General features: G+C 38.5%; 1 protein-coding gene across 2 annotated transcripts; it reads left to right on the top strand.

Moving 5' to 3' along the window:
* Positions 1-1,614: 1,614 nt before the first annotated feature.
* LOC112197192 (ion channel CASTOR) lies at positions 1,615-11,078 on the top strand. Of its 2 annotated transcripts, none has more exons than XM_024337786.2 (11): positions 1,615-2,143; positions 2,231-2,911; positions 3,028-3,210; positions 5,548-5,607; positions 5,787-5,990; positions 6,139-6,387; positions 7,857-7,955; positions 8,192-8,386; positions 8,727-8,819; positions 9,287-9,541; positions 10,345-11,078. In XM_024337786.2, the coding sequence occupies exons 1-11, from the start codon at positions 1,727-1,729 to the stop codon at positions 10,561-10,563; spliced, it is 2,655 nt and encodes an 884-aa protein (XP_024193554.1). In that variant the 5' UTR covers positions 1,615-1,726; the 3' UTR covers positions 10,564-11,078. The 2 variants fall into 2 exon arrangements, with proteins under 2 accessions (XP_024193554.1, XP_024193555.1); XM_024337787.2 differs by lacking the exon at positions 7,857-7,955 and adding an exon at positions 7,701-7,799 and having other exon boundaries at positions 10,345-10,563.
* Positions 11,079-18,550: the final 7,472 nt, after the last annotated feature.

Genomic DNA, 18,550 nt, shown 5'->3' with positions numbered 1-18,550 from the left:
ATTCCAAGTTGGACCAGAAGACTTAAGAAGCCCAAGTCAAGTAGGAATTAAAAAGAGACATACAAGGAAGAAAAAGAGGACGTCTAGAGACAAGAGGCGGCGTGGAAAGCAGATTGAGACGCAACAAGAGCAAGAGGAGTCACCACCATCTTTATTCCTCCTTCACTATGCATTAGTGTTCACAACAAATCAAAAGCTACATAAATAATGATCCTTAGTACTTAGATGTATATAAAGCGGAAACTACATGATTTATTCTCTTGAATCTCTTGCATCCCTTGCAGCAGCACCTGAAACCCTTATATCTCCGACAGCCCTTACAGCTCTTCTTCCCGTCCATTCATTATGCATTTGTAAAGCTAATTCATTCCTCCAAGTAGTCCATTGATTAGACTCTTCAATTGTGCCAACTACATCAGCTTCTTCCCCATTTTGTGCATCTAATTCACATACTGCATGCTCCATCGGATCAATGATGGACTCCTTAGTATGCGGCACCTTCCTTTTAGCATTCCAAAACACCTTTCTATGACATTTCTTGCCTTCGAATGCTTCATGTTAAAATATTCCACATGATCCTTAGACATATTTCTTTCATCCCATTCCGATAAATGAAACCTTGTTCCTCTATATGGTGCAAGAAATCCTTCACCATTTGTGTAACCACCATCTACAACGTAATAATAACCTAATAGCCAAAATAAAAATTCCTATTAGTGTGTGAAAGGCACATAAACTGCATTAATTTAATCTACACAACTAATCCAATAGTCTTACTAGTAGGAACTCTTAATCCATTCAGCCTAGTCTTGAAATTGATCAATTCTTAGTAAATCAAGGTATCTAGACACCAATTGTAACAACCCATAAATAATTGTTAATGGAAAATCAATCCATAGTCTTTAATTTAACAAATCACAGTAGATACACGAGAAGAAGAAGCTAGACATGGTCGAAGGGAAGATGGAATCAGAATCACAGCAAAAGGAGCATGAGAGAGAAAAGAAATTGAACCTGGACGAGTAGATCAAGGAGGATGAAGCGTATCGAGAGTGGAGAGACGAGGCTGAAGCGCGAAAGAGATGGAGAGACGAGGCTGAAGCGTGCGAAAGGGATGGAGAGACTAATGAGCGTTGTTGAAGCCCTTGCTTCCACAGTTCGGTGAGTTTTGGGGGTTCTATGTAAGAAGGTCGGGAGCTGATGCGGGGACTCTTTTATCTCATTTAATTGAGTCCTCATGTGTGCCAAACGTGGGATAAGTCTAATTGTATTACATAGGCTAGTACAATCCCGTTTAGTCCCACGAAACAAACACAACCTTAGTGTTTGGATAAGTGGGGTTAATTAACTCCAAAATTAGATAAATGATCATTTTCCCTTAATTTAAAAACGCTTTTGAGTCTTTGTAACACAATGTAAACATGAGCTTATAAGAAATCCCTTCATCTCTAAATTCTACACCCTTCATTCTAAGGGACGAATCCAGGTATTATGTGCATAAAAACAAATTAAAGTTGTCATATTCAGGTCAACGCATTTCGTCGTGACCCTAAATTAATTAAAGAACAGGCACTGATCAAACTCCTTAACCCATATATCTTAAGCAGCAACCCCTTTCAAATTCCAAACTTGCCAGCATTAGCAGCTCTGAATCCACCCACGTTACCAGAAATAAGAGGCACTCGAATGCCCAAAACGTACCTAAACTTGTAGGACTATCCCCAACATGTCCCTCGACTCCGACTCAGCAATCCCTTCCTCCAGCAGAGACTGGTACTTTCCCTCACCGCCCTTCATCCACGCAGCGAAATCCCCAAAATACCACCGAAGATTCCCCACAAACCCCAGACCATCCCCACCCCTCCCCACCGATTCTCAGCCGCCATTTGGTCCGGCGACGTCGTTTCGCGCCGTTTCGTCCTCCAGCTCCGCCCCTCCGAGAACTTTCAGCCATGACAGGCCCCGCCGGAGAGTTGACTTCCCCCGTCGGCGGGAGAAGCCTCCGCGAAACGATGTCAACCAGCCCGTTTCCGGCGTCCCCGACGGCCTCTCCAAAAAACGATCGGAGGCTTCCGGCGACAAGGTCATTAGCTTTTCCGGACTCGGCTTCAAACTCCGGTGGAAAATGGCTTGTTCAGTAGCGGTACCTCTCTCTCTCGTCTCTCTCATAATTCTAGGGTTTGATAGCTTGATTGTGATTGGAGCTCATAAATTTGTTTGTGCATATCAGATTTTGATGACGGTTTTGTCGTCAGTGGTGTACCAAAACTTCTGTTTACATAGCCAAGTCAATGAGTTGCAGGATTATATTTCCAAGCTTGAATTGAGATTACAAGCCTACAATTCGTTAGAATCTATGGAGCTCATCACTTATTCTGGGCTGGAGGATGATGATATTCCTAACAGAAGATTAAAACGATTAGCGCTTATGGTCTCCCTCGTGTTTTTATCAATCCCTCTTGTGGTTTTCAAGTACATTGACTATGTCTCGAGATCACGGTCACCGGAGAACATCTCTGAAGAAGAATCTCTAAACAAACAGCTAGCGTACCGTGTCGATTTGTTTTTATCAGTCCACCCGTATTCTAAGCCACTGACATTGTTGGTTGCAACACTGTTACTTATTTGTCTTGGGGGGTTAGCATTGTTTGGAGTGAAAGATGATAGCTTAGCGGAATGTCTTTGGTTATCGTGGACGTATGTAGCTGATTCTGGCAACCATACTGACTCTGAACAAATTGGCGAAAGGCTTGTTTCAGTTTCCATTAGCTTTGGTGGGATGCTCATATTTGCAATGATGCTTGGACTTGTTTCTGATGCAATTTCAGAGAAGTTTGACTCATTGAGGAAAGGAAGAAGTGAGGTAGTGGAGCAAAACCATACTTTAATTCTCGGTTGGAGCGATAAATTGGTAATTTTTTATTGTATTGCTAATTTCCTTTCATCATTTGCTGTGCGAATATATGAGGTAAGGTTACAGTTTATCTTAATGAAAAGTGATTTGACTGAATGCCATTGTGAATTCAGGGATCATTATTGAACCAGATTGCAATAGCTAATGAGAGTTTGGGTGGAGGGATTGTTGTAGTTATGGCTGAGCGAGACAAAGAGGAAATGGAACTTGACATTGGTAAAATGGAGTTTGATTTCAAAGGAACATCTGTAATATGCAGAAGTGGGAGCCCTCTTATTCTTGCTGACCTGAAAAAGGTAGGACAGTTTGCTTTCTTGTTACTTTAACATAAAAATTTAGAAGCATGTTCTCCTCTTTGATGTCCGTCACAATTTGTGTGGGACGTCCCTAAGGAGAGGGGCACTTTACAATATATATCCAGACTTTTATCATCTACCTCAGTTGGCTCATTGAAACGAATTAGTTAATTACTTTTTTTTCTTTCTTTTTTCTGTTATGTATGGGACCTAAAAGGCCCAAAAGCAAAGAAGCTTAAGAAGCTGTTACAGTATTCATAGATCGAGGAACTGCACACAAATGATCAAGGACTAGTTAAGTAGTTGATGCAGCACTAATTGGGATATCATTCAGACTTTAGAGAGGATGAGAAATAGAAGAATTAGGGATAATGGAAGGATAGACTAGGGAGACAACAAGACCAATATTACAGGAGAGATAGTCGAGATTCAAGTATGTGTGTGTGTGTGTGTGTGTGTATCCATTCACAATGTCTAAGAAGTAATGATAGCAATGCCTCTATTTAAAGAAGCTAAATATTATTCGAGAACCCTGACAACAAATTACCTTTACTAACCCTAGCATTAGAAATCCTAATAAATAAAGTCCAAGTATAAATAGCCTAAAATACTTGAATAATAATTTGACTATACTGTATCATTCCCCCGGGTGACAAGAACCCACTCCTTGCAAGGGAGCTGAGGAATTGAAACACCCATATGAGAGTACATTTAAGACCATAAGGGAGTTCAGTTATGATGTTTACAATTGGTAGGCTGAGTAGAAGACAACGACTGGGAGGCAACCCATGGTGGCGGACGGCACAACTGGATGAGCTGTGTAGATCTGGGAGATGACGGTGGTGCAACTAGAGGTGTCTAGGTTTGTCAACAGAAATGTGTGGCACTGCAGCCTTGATTTTCATGTGGGGTTTTTATAGGTGAGGAACATTCTAGAATGGTCTAGATAGATGGAGCAGCAGTGCATGTGATGGGAAGATATAGCACCAATTGGGATATAATTCATACTTTAGAGTGATTGAGAAGAGTAGAGGAAATTAGGTTTGGAGAGGAGAAACAGAAGAGTTGGGCCAAAGGAAAAGACAGACTAGGGAGACAACAAAAACAATATTAGAGGGGTGTTCGTGAAGACTGATGTAAGGATGTTTTAATCTTTCATGAAGTTTTTTTTCTTTGTCAGAATCTTCCATGAAGTCTGATAAATAACGATTGCCTCTATAAAATCAAAAACTGATGAATTCTAGAATTCTTAACAATAAAATACATTTTACTAACCCTATCACCATTAGGCTTGATAAGCCTGAGCTTAAGTAACCTAAGAGACTTAAATTACCTAAAAAATAAATAGACTAATCTGTACATATAGTAGAATAAAGAAAATGATGTGGGAGCCAAGTTCAAATTATATAAAATTAACTCATTCAATTCCTAAGTGCATTAGTTTGAGGGATGTCAGTGATTCATGTATGACTCCATAGTTCTTGAGGAAAATTTCTTATGAGTTTCTGCTTGTGTGTGAAACATGGGTTACTTGGAGTGATTTCTGATACACATTTGGTGTGATGCCAAATGTTGGTGCGAAGCCGGAATTGTTTTAATTTCTCTGTAAGAGCAAGTCTTAGGACCCTACTGGTGTGAATCTCGTAGTTTCTAACCTTTCTATATTTTATTCCATTTGTGGTGCATTAGAAAGACTTGTATAGCTTGGCACGTGATACCGAATGAGATTTTGATCATGTGATATCTCAAAAATATCTTGTTTTCTTACTTTTAACTCATACTTTCATCAATAATAGGGGAGGTTTGTTAACTTTCCTGAAGCATTTGGATTCCCTTTCTTAAGTGTTTGTAAGCATTGGAAGATGTTCATGGAGCTCACTTTGCAATCTAACTTGCGAGTGACATATACACGGTTCTTCTTTTATTATTTTATTTATTTATTTTAACAATTCTAGTTCTCTGATTTTTTTCCGGCTTCATTCATTGGAATGTTAAGCATCAAATTTTTTTCTATCTTCTGTTAAATTCAAATTAAGAAATATATTTCATTGTTTTTATTTATTTATTAAGTTTTATCTTTAAAAGAAATAAATTTCCAAGATGTTCTATAGCTTTGTAATCTTGGCTTGCTGGATTCCGGAATCGAGTCTCTAATACTTTGTTACATGCATGCTTATATCTTTCCAAATGTTTATATTCTGCACCAAAAATCTCTTCGAATCTCAGAAGAGGTACAAGGATATATATGTTTTCTGTTGCATCCAATGACTAGTTTTTAACACTAATAGATGGATTTTGTAAGCCTATCCATGTGATTTCTTATACCATCGTTTGCAGGTATCTGTCTCCAAGGCACGTGCAATAATTGTCCTTGCTGAAGACGGAAATGCTGATCAGGTATACTTTACCAATCAATGCAAAATTTGTATTTATGCCTTTGTGTTGTTTAAGTTTTGGGTTTGGAATATTTATTTGGGGTATTTATGCTTATTTCCCTTGGCTCTGTTTCACTAACAAATTTTGCTTAAATATTTGGTACCTTACAAGCATACTATATTACATGTTGGTTGGTGCAGAGTGATGCCCGTGCATTGAGAACTGTTTTAAGTCTAACCGGAGTGAAAGAGGGGCTGAGGGGACATATTGTAGTTGAACTAAGTGATCTTGACAATGAGGTTCTTGTTAAACTTGTTGGTGGAGATCTTGTTGAAACTGTTGTGGCTCATGATGTAATTGGTCGTCTGATGATTCAATGTGCTAGGCAGCCCGGACTTGCACAGGTCAATTTCTGTTATGCTTTTAGCATTGTTTGGGTGGGGGTGACAGCATCTTGTTTTATACATATTGGTGATTTTCTTTTAATTTGAAGCTCCGATTGATTTTTGTATGTCAATTGGGTAATCCGTTTTCATTAATGGGCTATAACAGATCTGGGAAGATATCCTTGGATTTGAAAATTGCGAGTTCTATATCAAAAGATGGCCACAGTTGGATGGCATGCATTTTGAGGATGTACTGATCAGTTTTCCTGATGCCATTCCTTGTGGAGTCAAGGTTGCATCATTGGGTGGCAGAATAATTTTGAACCCGGATGACTCTTATGTTCTACAAGAAGGCGATGAAGTACTTGTCATAGCAGAGGATGACGATACCTATGCTCCTGCAGCATTGCCTATGGTGATTTCAAATTTCTCTAAAGCATATAGATTTCAAAATATTTGCTTGGTCTTTTTGCCAATTTGTTCCATCCTTTTTACTGAAAGAAGCATATTGAAGAGAGATTAGTTCTCAGGGACATTTGTCTCTTCTTGTTGTGTTGTCCATACTAGGTCAAGAGTAGCTTCATTCCCTTGTTATCTGAAAGAAGCATATTGAAGGTAAATTAGTTCTCGGGGACATTGTTTGCTTCTTGTCTGAGTCAGGCAGGATTTAGGCTCACATAGTCAGGTGGGTGACAGCAAAGAAAAGACTAAATAAATGACAGATATAGCAAAACAATTTGCGTTAAAAAAGAAAATTTTCTGGTGACTAGATTCATTATCCTTTTTTATTTTTTTCGGGTGGGGGTGGCGAAGAAACAGAATTTTAGTAGAAAAAATTAGATGACAAGAAGTCCTTAAAACAATACTAAAACAGTCAATACAAGCAGAAACGCCAGATCTTCTAATATCAAATCAGGGCTTGGGCCATTCATTTTTATTTCTTTAGCATAGAAGCAAATATTTCAATGTATATGCTGAACCTAGGTATCAAGGAAGGACTATTTTCCAGTATTTGTTGGTGGATAATTTCATTGATTTGCTTGAAAAGTGCTTAAATTAAATTTTCTTTAAATAAGGAAGTTTCAGAACCATTTGTCATGTCAAATGGAATCTTTAGATGTTAATCAAGATCTATCACAACATTAGAATTGCCGTGAATCCTTCAACATAGTTAACTGTTCATAACTTTAAGGTTTACCTATGTGTTGTGAACATCTAATTTACTTTTGTATAGCTGGAAAACTAGAAGTATCAAAGTTTAAAATATCATAACTCTCATTCTTGATGCCTGTTTGTTATAAATTTGTAACTGTCTCACAGAAAATTTCTCCTCGGTTATGCACTTTGATGGTTAAGGGTTTGCTGTCAACATGTATGGCTGTTACTATTCTTTTTGACAGTTGCCACAAGTCATCCCTTTGATGCAATCACATGCTTTCTTCTGTTCTTCCCCAACCCTTCCCTTCCCCTACCTCCCTTGCAATAATTGCATAATATGGAATGCTGTAAAAGGATCTTGTCTCTATGCATATGATAGTGTAATCAAAGTGAAAATGAACAAATGAAACTGCAATTAAAGAAAACTACAGCTGCAGAAATAGGGTTAGAGGTCAATCTCTTAAAGTACAAGTTCTTCTAGTCCAAATTAGGATGAAGCCCATGGAGTTTTAGCGAAGGGAAGATGCCATAATTAAAACTCACAAAACTATAATCAATTTGATCATTCAGGTCAAAGAGGCATCTTTCATTCAAATTTCCCGAACAGCAAGAAAGCCACAGAAGATTCTACTTTGTGGATGGAGGAGGGACATAGATGATATGCTTGTGGTAAGTTCTTTCTATTGATGCCCCTAATTTTTCTTTTTCTTCGCCTCAATGCTGCAGGTATGGAGAGGAAGTCTACCCAAAGACTTTGTTGTTCCAAAGTCTGCAGAAAGGATACTTTTATGTGGTTGGCGGCGAGATATGGAGGATATGATTATGGTAATGCCACAAGATGTCTGCAATCATGCTCCTAGTACTTGGGGTGCAGTTCTAGTATACAACATATTAACTGATGATAATCATCCTGTTTTCCTCTGCAGCTGCAAATTGGATTACATTTTTGGACTTTAGTTTAAAATTCTGAAGCTCCACTTGCAGCATCTACATTGATGTGATTGCATGATTATTAGTTTTACCTTTTTAGAAAATTACGTCCTTGCATTTATGATTTTTAGGTGTTGGATGCCTTTCTGGCCCCGGGTTCCGAGCTCTGGATGTTCAATGACGTTGCTGAGAAGGAGAGGAAAAAGAAGCTCATTGATGGAGGTCTTGAAATCAGTCGTTTAGTAAATATAACTTTAGTTGACCGTGAGGGAAATGCTGTCATACGCCGTCATTTAGAAAGTCTTCCTTTGCAATCTTTTGATTCGGTGAGCAATTAATTGGCCTGCACTTTACAAAAATATGTATTGAAAATCATACACAGGAAAAGGACCCATGCTGCATGTGAAATAATTCAACATCAACAAGGCCTGTATTGGGAAAGAACCTGATGGCTGCTTGTTACTAACTTATTGGTGTATCGTGTCTGCATGCCGGAATTATATTTTACCATCCAGAATGCGGTAGACCAATTAGTGACAAGAATGGATTAGGTTCTCTCTCACATTGATAGTTGGCCTGTAGGGTGTTTTTTTGGATGTTGTTTATGATAATTAAGCATGTATCTTCCCCTTCATTGGTTAAACATGCTCCAATTCGTATATGTAGATCTTAATTTTGGCTGATGAGTCTGTGGAAGACTCAGCAATTCAAGCTGATTCAAGATCTCTTGCCACATTGCTTTTGATTCGTGATATTCAGGTACTTTGCAATCTGACCTTTTACTACACCATGAATGTATGGAAGAACTTGAATTATTATAAACGATTCTTCTGGGCTGTAATGTCTTGGACATTATATATTTTCTATAGGAAGCTGTTTTCATTATTTTGGTCAAAGATTCTTACTTTTGCGGTTTGTATATTGTTTACTGGTTTCACCCTATTTGCTTTTCTATAAAACTCAGCTTTTATTATTAGCCTGGAGGTATTTTAAGTATATTCATCTTGTTATTAATATACAGGATGGATGGTTGGTTTTTGTACTTTTTAGTTTTCGTAGATGAGTAGTCATGTAACAACAATGACTTTACTTCTTCCTCGTATTAATCAAGCTTTTTTCTTATTCACCACACAGTAATGAATGTATCTAGGACTGTGTGAAGATGATTTGATTTTCCATGGTCATGTCTTATCTACTTTCACCAAAATACATTTTGATTATTTCAGGCTAAGCGTCTCCCTATGGTAACACATGTTGATAGAGGAAGCTTTTCACAAAGTTCATGGATAGGGGAAATGCAGCAAGCTTCAGATAAATCAGTTATAATTAGTGAAATTCTGGACCCAAGGACTAAAAATTTATTATCCATGTCAAAGATCAGTGACTATGTGCTATCGAATGAGCTTGTCAGCATGGCACTGGCTATGGTAGCAGAGGATCGGCAAATAAATGATGTATTGGAAGAGCTGTTTGCAGAGGAGGTATTCTTCCCTTTGATGAAAGTTTGTTTTATAATTCATAATGCACTCATATTCTTGGCAATTCCAGGTTTTAATTAGAACAATAAAAGATGGTGAATGATCATCAGCTTCTCTTGGCACTTTGCTGATGATAGATAGCCTTGCCTTTATCCTTTCTAGATTGTTGTTGTTGTTGTTGTGTTTTTTGTTTTTTTGTTATTTTTGTTCTTTTCTCCCCTTGATGGTGCTTACACTCACCTATGTCCAGTAGAGTTGGGTTGTACACACTGCTCTAATACTAAATGTTACATGCCATGATAGAACTTTCTCTCAGGAAATTGGGAAGGGTGCAACATCTTATATACTAACTTAAGAAATTGTCAATATTCATCTTGGGACATTTGGAACACAACAGCCTTACATAATCCGGAATGTGTGCAGATCATTCTGTTAGACGGTTGTCATCATGTGTTGAGGTTCTTGAGAGAAGTGTTTTTGCCATCCTGAAAGCTAGAGTATTTGTAAAAGTGGTTGGACTTCGCTTCTGTCTTGTTTTAAGACTAGACTTTTTTTTTAACAGAAAAAAAGGAAAAGAAAAAAATGGTTCGACTCACATATTTTGGAGTTAAAGTGCATATTATTTATGATCAAAACCCAACCATTATTCATTGTTATATCTTCATTGCTATTCGCTCATATTTGTTTCTTCAGATAAAAGAATCCTATGCTATTGATAGCTATTTAATTCCCGATTTATGGTTCAATTTCTTTTTGTACTTGTCTAGTTTCTTATTTCAAAACCTTACGTCGGAACTTTTATTCAGGGTAACGAATTGCAAATAAGGCAAGGAGATCTGTATCTCCATGAAGGTGAGGAGTTAAGCTTCTATGAAGTACTCTTGCGCGCCCGACAAAGGAGAGAGGTCATGATTGGTTATCGCTTAGCTGATGCTGAGAGAGCTGTCATCAACCCCCCTGCTAAAAGTGAGAGACGGAGGTGGTCGGTGAAGGATGTATTTGTGGTGATTGCAGAGAAGGAATGAAGCATTTCTGAAACCAACAATGAAGGCAAGTGTTTGAAATTCCATACGGAATCAGGGACAGTCACTCTCTTGGAAGAAGTCCCTGGCTTGAAACTAGGATAAAATTGACAATCGCTTACATGTTCCGTGCCAAAACTCAACTTCAAAATTGCAGATCAAACATGGTAGTTGAGTAGATTTGTTATGTTGGTTGCCATTCGGCTGTATTCTCTTATCAACAGCGGGTGTGTGCTCTACACATACTAGTCAAAGCTATGGGATGTGGCCATTGCGACCGGTCAAGTTGTTGCAAGTCACAAGCGTGCTTTCCTAATCCATCAGGTAGCCAGGCTTAAAATATTTCTGAAGCTATAGTTGTTTTAGTATAGTCATCAAAGGTTAGGTATTTTATCTGCTTGTAAACTTCCAATATCAAGTATATTGCACTAGAAAGTTAATTGGAATCTCTTATTGTAGTCCATTTCATTTGACAGATTCTCGTTTTCAGCTGAGTGCACAAGATCAAGTATAGTTTATCTACTTCTTCTTTTTTGTTTTGTTTTTGTTTTGGTTCCAAAATGTGAGTGCACAAGAAAGCAGCCACCCGGTAATAGTGACAGAAATCAAAAGGGATCACCAATGGCTTGGACCCAAAGTTTTTGTCCCCTATCTTTCTTTGATCGGCGAGATGAATATCATTATTAATTGGATTATTAAAAATCAAGGGGATATATTGTGGCTTTATTAAAAAAATCTATTCTAAGTGAGTAAAAATTAGTCCTACACAATAAATCCAAAAGTTGTAAATTGTAGATTCAAAGCCGATAAGCCACGCTATTATGGGCGACTTTGTCGTAATAAAACTCTCAACTTCATGAATTAATGGACAAATCTCACTAAAGAAAGTTTTTTTGTTTTGCTTTAATCGAGATCTTCACTGCTGTTTGATAAATGATAATGATGCAATGGTTTCCATATTCATTATGAACGTTGAGAAAACCTGGTTGTATTTTCAAAAATATGGCCTCCAAATTTGAATATGTGTTTTATTGGATTTCGGCTTTCCTTCCCTTGCCAGGGGGAAGTTTCTTATTGATTGCGAGGGAATACTGGACCTAACTAACGAACCTGAGGTTGACCAAAAAAACTAGAAATAAGAAAAGACTACTTCCAAGGCGCTTTGCTTCACTTCGTTCCTGTTGTTGTAGTGACGTAATGTCAATAGGGAACTACATGATTGATAATGTGATTATTGTGATGTAACCAAATACATAAAAGTAGCCAAACTATACAAATTTCACATGACTCTGTTTTTATAGTTTAAAAACAAATAGTGACATTATGACAGCTCCAAGATGATGGGTATTGAGTGGAAATATGGCTTTAATTAACCTCGTAGACCCGCTTGGCCACTCTTCCCAATCAACTATTGGTTGTTAAAATAATATAGGTATGCTAATAACCTTTTGCTAATATATTTATGTTACGATTTTTATCATTAGACCCTGGTCTTGGGTTTTGTTCAGAGTATTGTCTCCGTTTCTTAAAGGATAAAAGTGGTTGGATTATTTTCTAATAATACTGAGATCTTTGAAAAAAACACTCATACTTGTTGATGTTAAGGTTGTTAAGCGGGGACAATATTGATATTATGTTTAATTTAAGAATGAATCATACTCATTTGTTAAAGACAGTTAGGAGTCGGGACTTTAAACTCTTTGAATCTAAACAAGCATTTTCTTCAAGAAACAACATAGAATGTAGGCAATCGAGCTAACATGAAACAACCAGAAAATATTACAGCAAGTTACGGGCAAAGGCAAGACAAAGCACTTCAAATATAATATAATGTGTGTTATAAATTATGAATTTCACGAATACATGTGGCGGTCCTTTCTTTAATATTGGGAGGCTTATATATATAACATTAATCTTGGGAGTTTGAATATTTTTGTTTTGATTAAAAGTTAAAACATCACCATCACATTTTGTTATGCTCCATGTGCATGTCTAGGCCACACTGATAGTCTGATGTAAACCCATTTGATAGGTTACCGCATCTACAACACTACTCTATGAATGTTCTTTTTCTTTTGCTAGCTCATTGTCATTACCTCCTTTAAAACTATGTTCGATGATGACAAAAAAAGTTAGAAGTTCTTACTTTCTATCCTTGTTTAATATTCTTAATTTGTAAGTTATAAAATTCTAATATATATATATATATATATATATATATATATATATATCGGTAAGAGAAAATTTTAGGAGCAGTACCTGAATCAAAAGTCACTATGAATTTATTGATGATAGCCTGGATCAACTGTAAGCAGTCAGTTTCAATAGTAACAGGTGACAAATGAAACTCTAAAGCTATCTGGCAAGCCAAACGACCAGCCAAAGCCTCCACCATATAAGGAGAAGTCACATTATCACAACAACAAGCACCCGCTACAAAATCACCCAAAGAATCAAGGACTACAACACCAAGTCCTCCCCTATGCAGATTCACGTCAAAAGCACCATCAACATTGGCTTTTAGCCAACCAACTGAAGGAGGTGACCAAGGTTTGACCTACCTACCCAATTTAACTCTGCTGCTCACACTAACCGCCTTGAAGCTATGAAAAAAAGACATCACTTGGAATTGAACTTGAGCTAGAGAATGAAACTTCCCAGACCAAACTCTCTAATTTCTTTCCTTCCAAACTCCCCAAATAAGCATAAGCAATAAATCAAAGTCCTCATGCGACAAGCAAGACAGACAGAAACTCAACCAATCAATAATAGAGCTCACCGGTGCCGCCATAACTGGCTGTAGAGAAGGAAATAGAACGAAAAGGTCTTTCACAAATGCACGCTCCCTGCTAATATGAGCAATAGACTCCTCTGCATCATTGCAGAAATAACAACCATCCTGGAGGTAAACTCTACGATCTCTATGCTGAGAAACACTAGGTAAAATTGAAGCACAAGCTTTCCAAATGTGAACCTTAATTTTACCTGGAATCTTGGCTGCCCAAATGCATTTCCATATAGGAGTGGACTCCATAAAACTAGAGCTAGCCGTGACATTAGGATGCAACAAACTGACTGCTAGTTTATAGGCACTTTTGGTTGTAAACCTTCCTTTCAAATCATAATGCCAAACCAATCTATCTGCTACATGATTAGAGCTAAGAGGAATAGAAAGAATAAGAGATGCATCACCCTCATCAAAATTAGCCGCAATCAAATCTCTATTCCACTGTCCATGACGCAATAGCTCACTAACCGAAACCAAGGCAGAATTGCCATACCATATAAGACGAAACAAAACTGGTTTAGGGAGCCATGCATCCTCCCAAATCCTGATCATAGCATCGTCACCAACCTGCCACCTCACTCCACGCTTGAGAGTTGACTGGGCAGTGTAAATACCCATCCAGCAAGCTGAAGGAGAACGAGTTATCGGAGCAGATAAAAAATCACTACGAGGAAAGTAACGAGCTTTAAACAACCTTCCAACCAAAGAACTAGGATTACGCAAAATTCTCCAACCCTGCTTGGCTAGTAGAGCCAAATTATGCCATACAAGTCCTGAAACCCCATCCCTCCTTCATCCTTGGGCCTACACAAGCGTTCCCAAGACATCCAGTGAATTTTCCGGTTATCTGGTTTACTCCCCCACCAAAAACGTGCACACATCTGATGAAGAGAGTCACAAAAGTCCTTCGGTAACAAAAAACAACTCATAGTATAAGAGGGAAGAGCCTGAGCCACAACCGTTATCAACAAATCCTTACCTTAACCGCTTAGTAATTGGCCTTGCCAACCTGCCAACTTCTTGCTCAAACTTTCTTTGATATAAGAAAAAGGTTCAGTTCTGTTGTGCCTCAAATAGGTAGGGAGGCCCAAATATTTCTCATGTTTGGCTTCAATAGGAACTCCCAGAAAACCAGCCACAGCCTGTTTGTCTGCCTCTGGAACTTTCTTGCTGAAAACAATACTGCTTTTAGAAAAAATTAATCTGTTGTCCGGATGCCAACTCGTAATCCTCCAATACCTTCATAATATGAAAACACTCAGCTATACTAGCTTTGCCAAACAACAAGCTGTCATCTACAAATAATAGATGACGAATAATAGGTGCATCTTTGCATACACTAATACCTTGTAACTCCCCATTCAATACTTGACGCTCTAATAAATCAGAAAATACTTCAGCACAAAGTAAGAAAAGGTAAGGTGAAAGTGAATCCCCTTGACGGAGTCCCCTAGTAGGAGTGAGATATCCTCTAGGTTGCCCATTCAGTAGGAATGCATATCTAACTGTAGTGACACATTGCATAATCAATGTAACCCAAGATTCATCAAAACCCAAGCAGAGCAAGACAGATTCAAGAGAACTCCACTCCATACGGTCATATGCTTTGCTCATATCCAATTTCAGAGAAAAGACACCATCTGTACTAGAATGATAATTATGAATGTAGTGTGATACCTCATTTGCCACCAAAGTATTATCGGTAATCAGCCTCTTAGGAATGAAAGTACTCTGAAAGGGACTAATAATCTGAGATAAAATCTTCTTAAGTTTATTAGTGATGGCTTTAGAACAGATTTTATACACAACATTACACAAGGCGATGGGACGAAGATCAGAAACAGACTGAGGATTCTTAACCTTTGGAATCAAGCAAATATGAGTGAAATTGACCTCACCCAGTAGCTGCCTAGAATGTATAAAATTCTGCACCGCATCAACAACATCACCCCCAACAACATCCCAATACTTCTGAAAGAACAAGGGAGGCATACCATCTGGACCTGGGGCTTTGGTAGGTACATCTGGAATAATGCAGCCTTGATTTCCACCATCGTATAAGGAGCACAAAGTTCGGTATTCATACTTGCCATAACCCTAGGCTGCAATAGATCAATAACAGAATGCATATGACCGTAATCAATTTCACTTGCCTTGAACATTTTAGAAAAATAATGAAGCACAACAGACTCCATCCCTTCTGCCGACTCTTGCCAAGTACCATTGTGATAAAAAAAGCCCTTGCAATCGATTCTTGGCTCTCCTGTTTAAAGCTTTTCGATGGAAGTACTTAGTATTTCTATCTCCCTTTGCTAGCTAAGTCACCTTAGAGTGTTGACGCCAATAAGCATTCTCTTCTTCGAGCAAAGCTTCCAATAATTCAACAGAACACTCTCTTGTTGATTTGACTCGGATAGAGGCTGAGAAAGTAGGGATTGCAATCTTTCCCTTAACAGCCCAATCTCTCGTTTACGAACTTCAAAAACCCGTCTCTGCCAATCATTCAGAGAGAACCGGGTCTGTGTAATCTTCTTACAGACCTGGAACATAGGAAAACCAAGGACAGCAACCTCCCACCCCTCTTGCACGACATCCAGGCATCTGGACGCTGCATCCAACAACTCTCAAAGAGGAACTGATGCCGCTGCCTCACTACCTGCCTCGGTGGAACTTGGAAAACTCCCAACAGGATCAGAACATGGTCACCATGGATAGGCGCCAAATGACACACATGCCCCCGCCATGAAGATATCAGACTAGGTGGTCGTGGTCACTGCACGGTCCAGTCTGCTCCTCATCCTTGGCCCCTTCCAGGTGAAGGGAGAGCCAATGAACCCTAGATCGATCAGATCACATTCAGCAAACACGTCCCGGAAAGGTTGCATTTGGTTTTCACATCGCACCACCCCTCCCTCCTTCTCCGATGCATATAACAACTCATTCATATCACCGATCACCACCTACGGCAAGGCAGACTCCTCACCCAAAGAGAGAAGCAAATTCCACATGAGATGACGAGAAGCTGTCACAGGATGTCCGTAGAACCCAGTCAATCTTCAGGATATACTCGAGCCGTCAGCAGCCCTAATCTCCACATCGATGTGATGGGCAAACTTCGAGCAAAAAACAACATCCAAATCATCCGCCTAGAGCATAACAATCCCCCCTGATTGCCCCTCACTCCAAACTACTTCGCAATTCTGAAGCCTTAGCTGCAGTCGCAGACTGTTCATGTACTCCCAATCATCCACTTTGGTCTTAGAGATGAAGATAATGGAAGGACGCTGCTATTGAATGAGAACCTTTAATGCCTGAACCGTCGCCGGGTTGTTTAATCCACAACAATTCCATGCTGTTAAATGAATATTGATACCTCACGAATCAAAACTAGGACATACCATCAATAACGTCGTCAACTCTCAGTGCCATTCTTAATTTTTCGAAGGGTAATAAAGTTTTTTTTTTTTGTTAAGTATTTTTTTTTTGTTATTGATATTTTTGGCTCTCTCTCTCTCTGAAGTTTCAATTCACAAATTTTCAAAATCTTCACAACACTGACTTTCAATCAAAGGGTCAGGATCTGGGGTATGTCAAAGCTTCTAGTTTAGTCATGGCTTGGAATTATAGACTTGCCTGTGATGAATCGTCGCTCTCTGTGTTGGATAAGTATCAATGAGTTGAAATATACTTATACTGATATATAAGTAAGTACAACGACAATTTATTCAATAATATATAGATTACAACACACAAATGTGAATGAAAATAAAGGACTTGTAATTGCAAAAAGACTATCTTGTGATTCAATATAGGCTTGCAAGTTGGCAATGTCCTTTACACAAAATTTGGCCCCTACTCAGTGCTTGTATGTAGTTCGTTAGGCATCTAACCACCAGGATACAACTATTGATATATTCGATAGATCGGAGTATAATATAGTTAACACTCAAAACAGATAAACATGGTCAAATCTCGAGTAGTAGTAGAGCCAAACCAATGGAGTAATGGAGCAAATGATTGCAACTAGGCCAGTTCCAAGCCACCATCATCTAGAGCCCAATTATGCCATTCTTTGATCTACTCGGTCACCACTCCAAGCAAGAGCCACCACCCACCTATCTTTAATGCCAGGAAGGTTTGACATCAAGCCCACCACTTGGGAACCACAACCCAACCCAATAAGAAATTAAAATAAGCCCAACTATGGTACTACAATAAACTCAACACCAATACCACCCTCTCACCTGCGCCATCACCACCGTCGTACCAACAACACTCACGTTGTTGCTGCCGCTAGTTTGTACCACCCTAGACCACTCCAAACCTGAGCTACAATGAGCAGAGTAAGAATCTCCACCTTTACCATCACCAACATCCACCCTTTCCACAGCCCAGACTCGATTTTTTGCTAAGGTAGATTCAACACACCTCTGAAAACCTGCCATCCACACCTGCAAAATCTCCATTCTCTATCAACGCTATCAAAAAGGGTTCTAGCTCCTCACATCGACCACTAAGCTACCTTCGCTTTGCTTCGCCTTGTCACTCCTTGATTTTTGGTATTTTTTTTGAGGTGCGACTCATACTCCAAATATAGAAATAAAATTTCCGTAATTAAAGTATGAAAAAATTTGGAAAAGAACGATAATTGACATGAATACAAAACTAAAAAACAACCTTTATTACATGAGGGTCTTATACCAAAAGTTACAAAAACATACTATCTATACTCCAAATCTTATTCTAGGAAACAAAATATGACCAACAACACACACATATATCACAATATTTAATATGACCAACAACACATATATCACAATATTTATAGCATCCTTGAAGAAAAATTAACTTCACACTATTTTCATCACTTGCAAAATGTTTAAAGGGGTGAGCATAAACAACCCAGTAGGAGGCTATAAACTCTTCAAATAACAAAGATTAGAGATAACATTAATATGTATGGATGCAACTATTGTCTAATCTCGATAATCCACATAACAAAATATACTAAGCTTACATATCCCATACCATGTATTTTACCATGAAGGTGACTCCAAATATTCATCTATATGAATTAATTCCCACCCAAAATCAATCAATCCCTCTTTTGCTAGTCATCTTGTCTATTCCCCGTTCCCTAGTCACAATTACCTTCTGATCCATTACCACTGCTGCTTCGGCTTAACATACTCCACATGCACC

This window comes from Rosa chinensis, chromosome 4 (assembly GCF_002994745.2).
Source record: "Rosa chinensis cultivar Old Blush chromosome 4, RchiOBHm-V2, whole genome shotgun sequence".
In the NCBI taxonomy this organism is placed as follows: Eukaryota; Viridiplantae; Streptophyta; class Magnoliopsida; order Rosales; family Rosaceae; genus Rosa; species Rosa chinensis.
The sequence above is the reverse complement of the archived record's forward strand: the minus strand, read 5'-3'. Positions and strand labels throughout refer to the sequence as shown.

Coding starts and splice junctions, on each gene's coding strand:
- LOC112197192 (XM_024337786.2), top strand. CDS start 1,727: ATGTCCCTCGACTCCGACTCAGCAATCCCTTCCTCCAGCAGAGACTGG. Junction 8,387..8,726: donor CTTTGCAATCTTTTGATTCG/GTGAGCAATTAA, acceptor TCGTATATGTAG/ATCTTAATTTTGGCTGATGA. Junction 8,820..9,286: donor TTTTGATTCGTGATATTCAG/GTACTTTGCAAT, acceptor TGATTATTTCAG/GCTAAGCGTCTCCCTATGGT.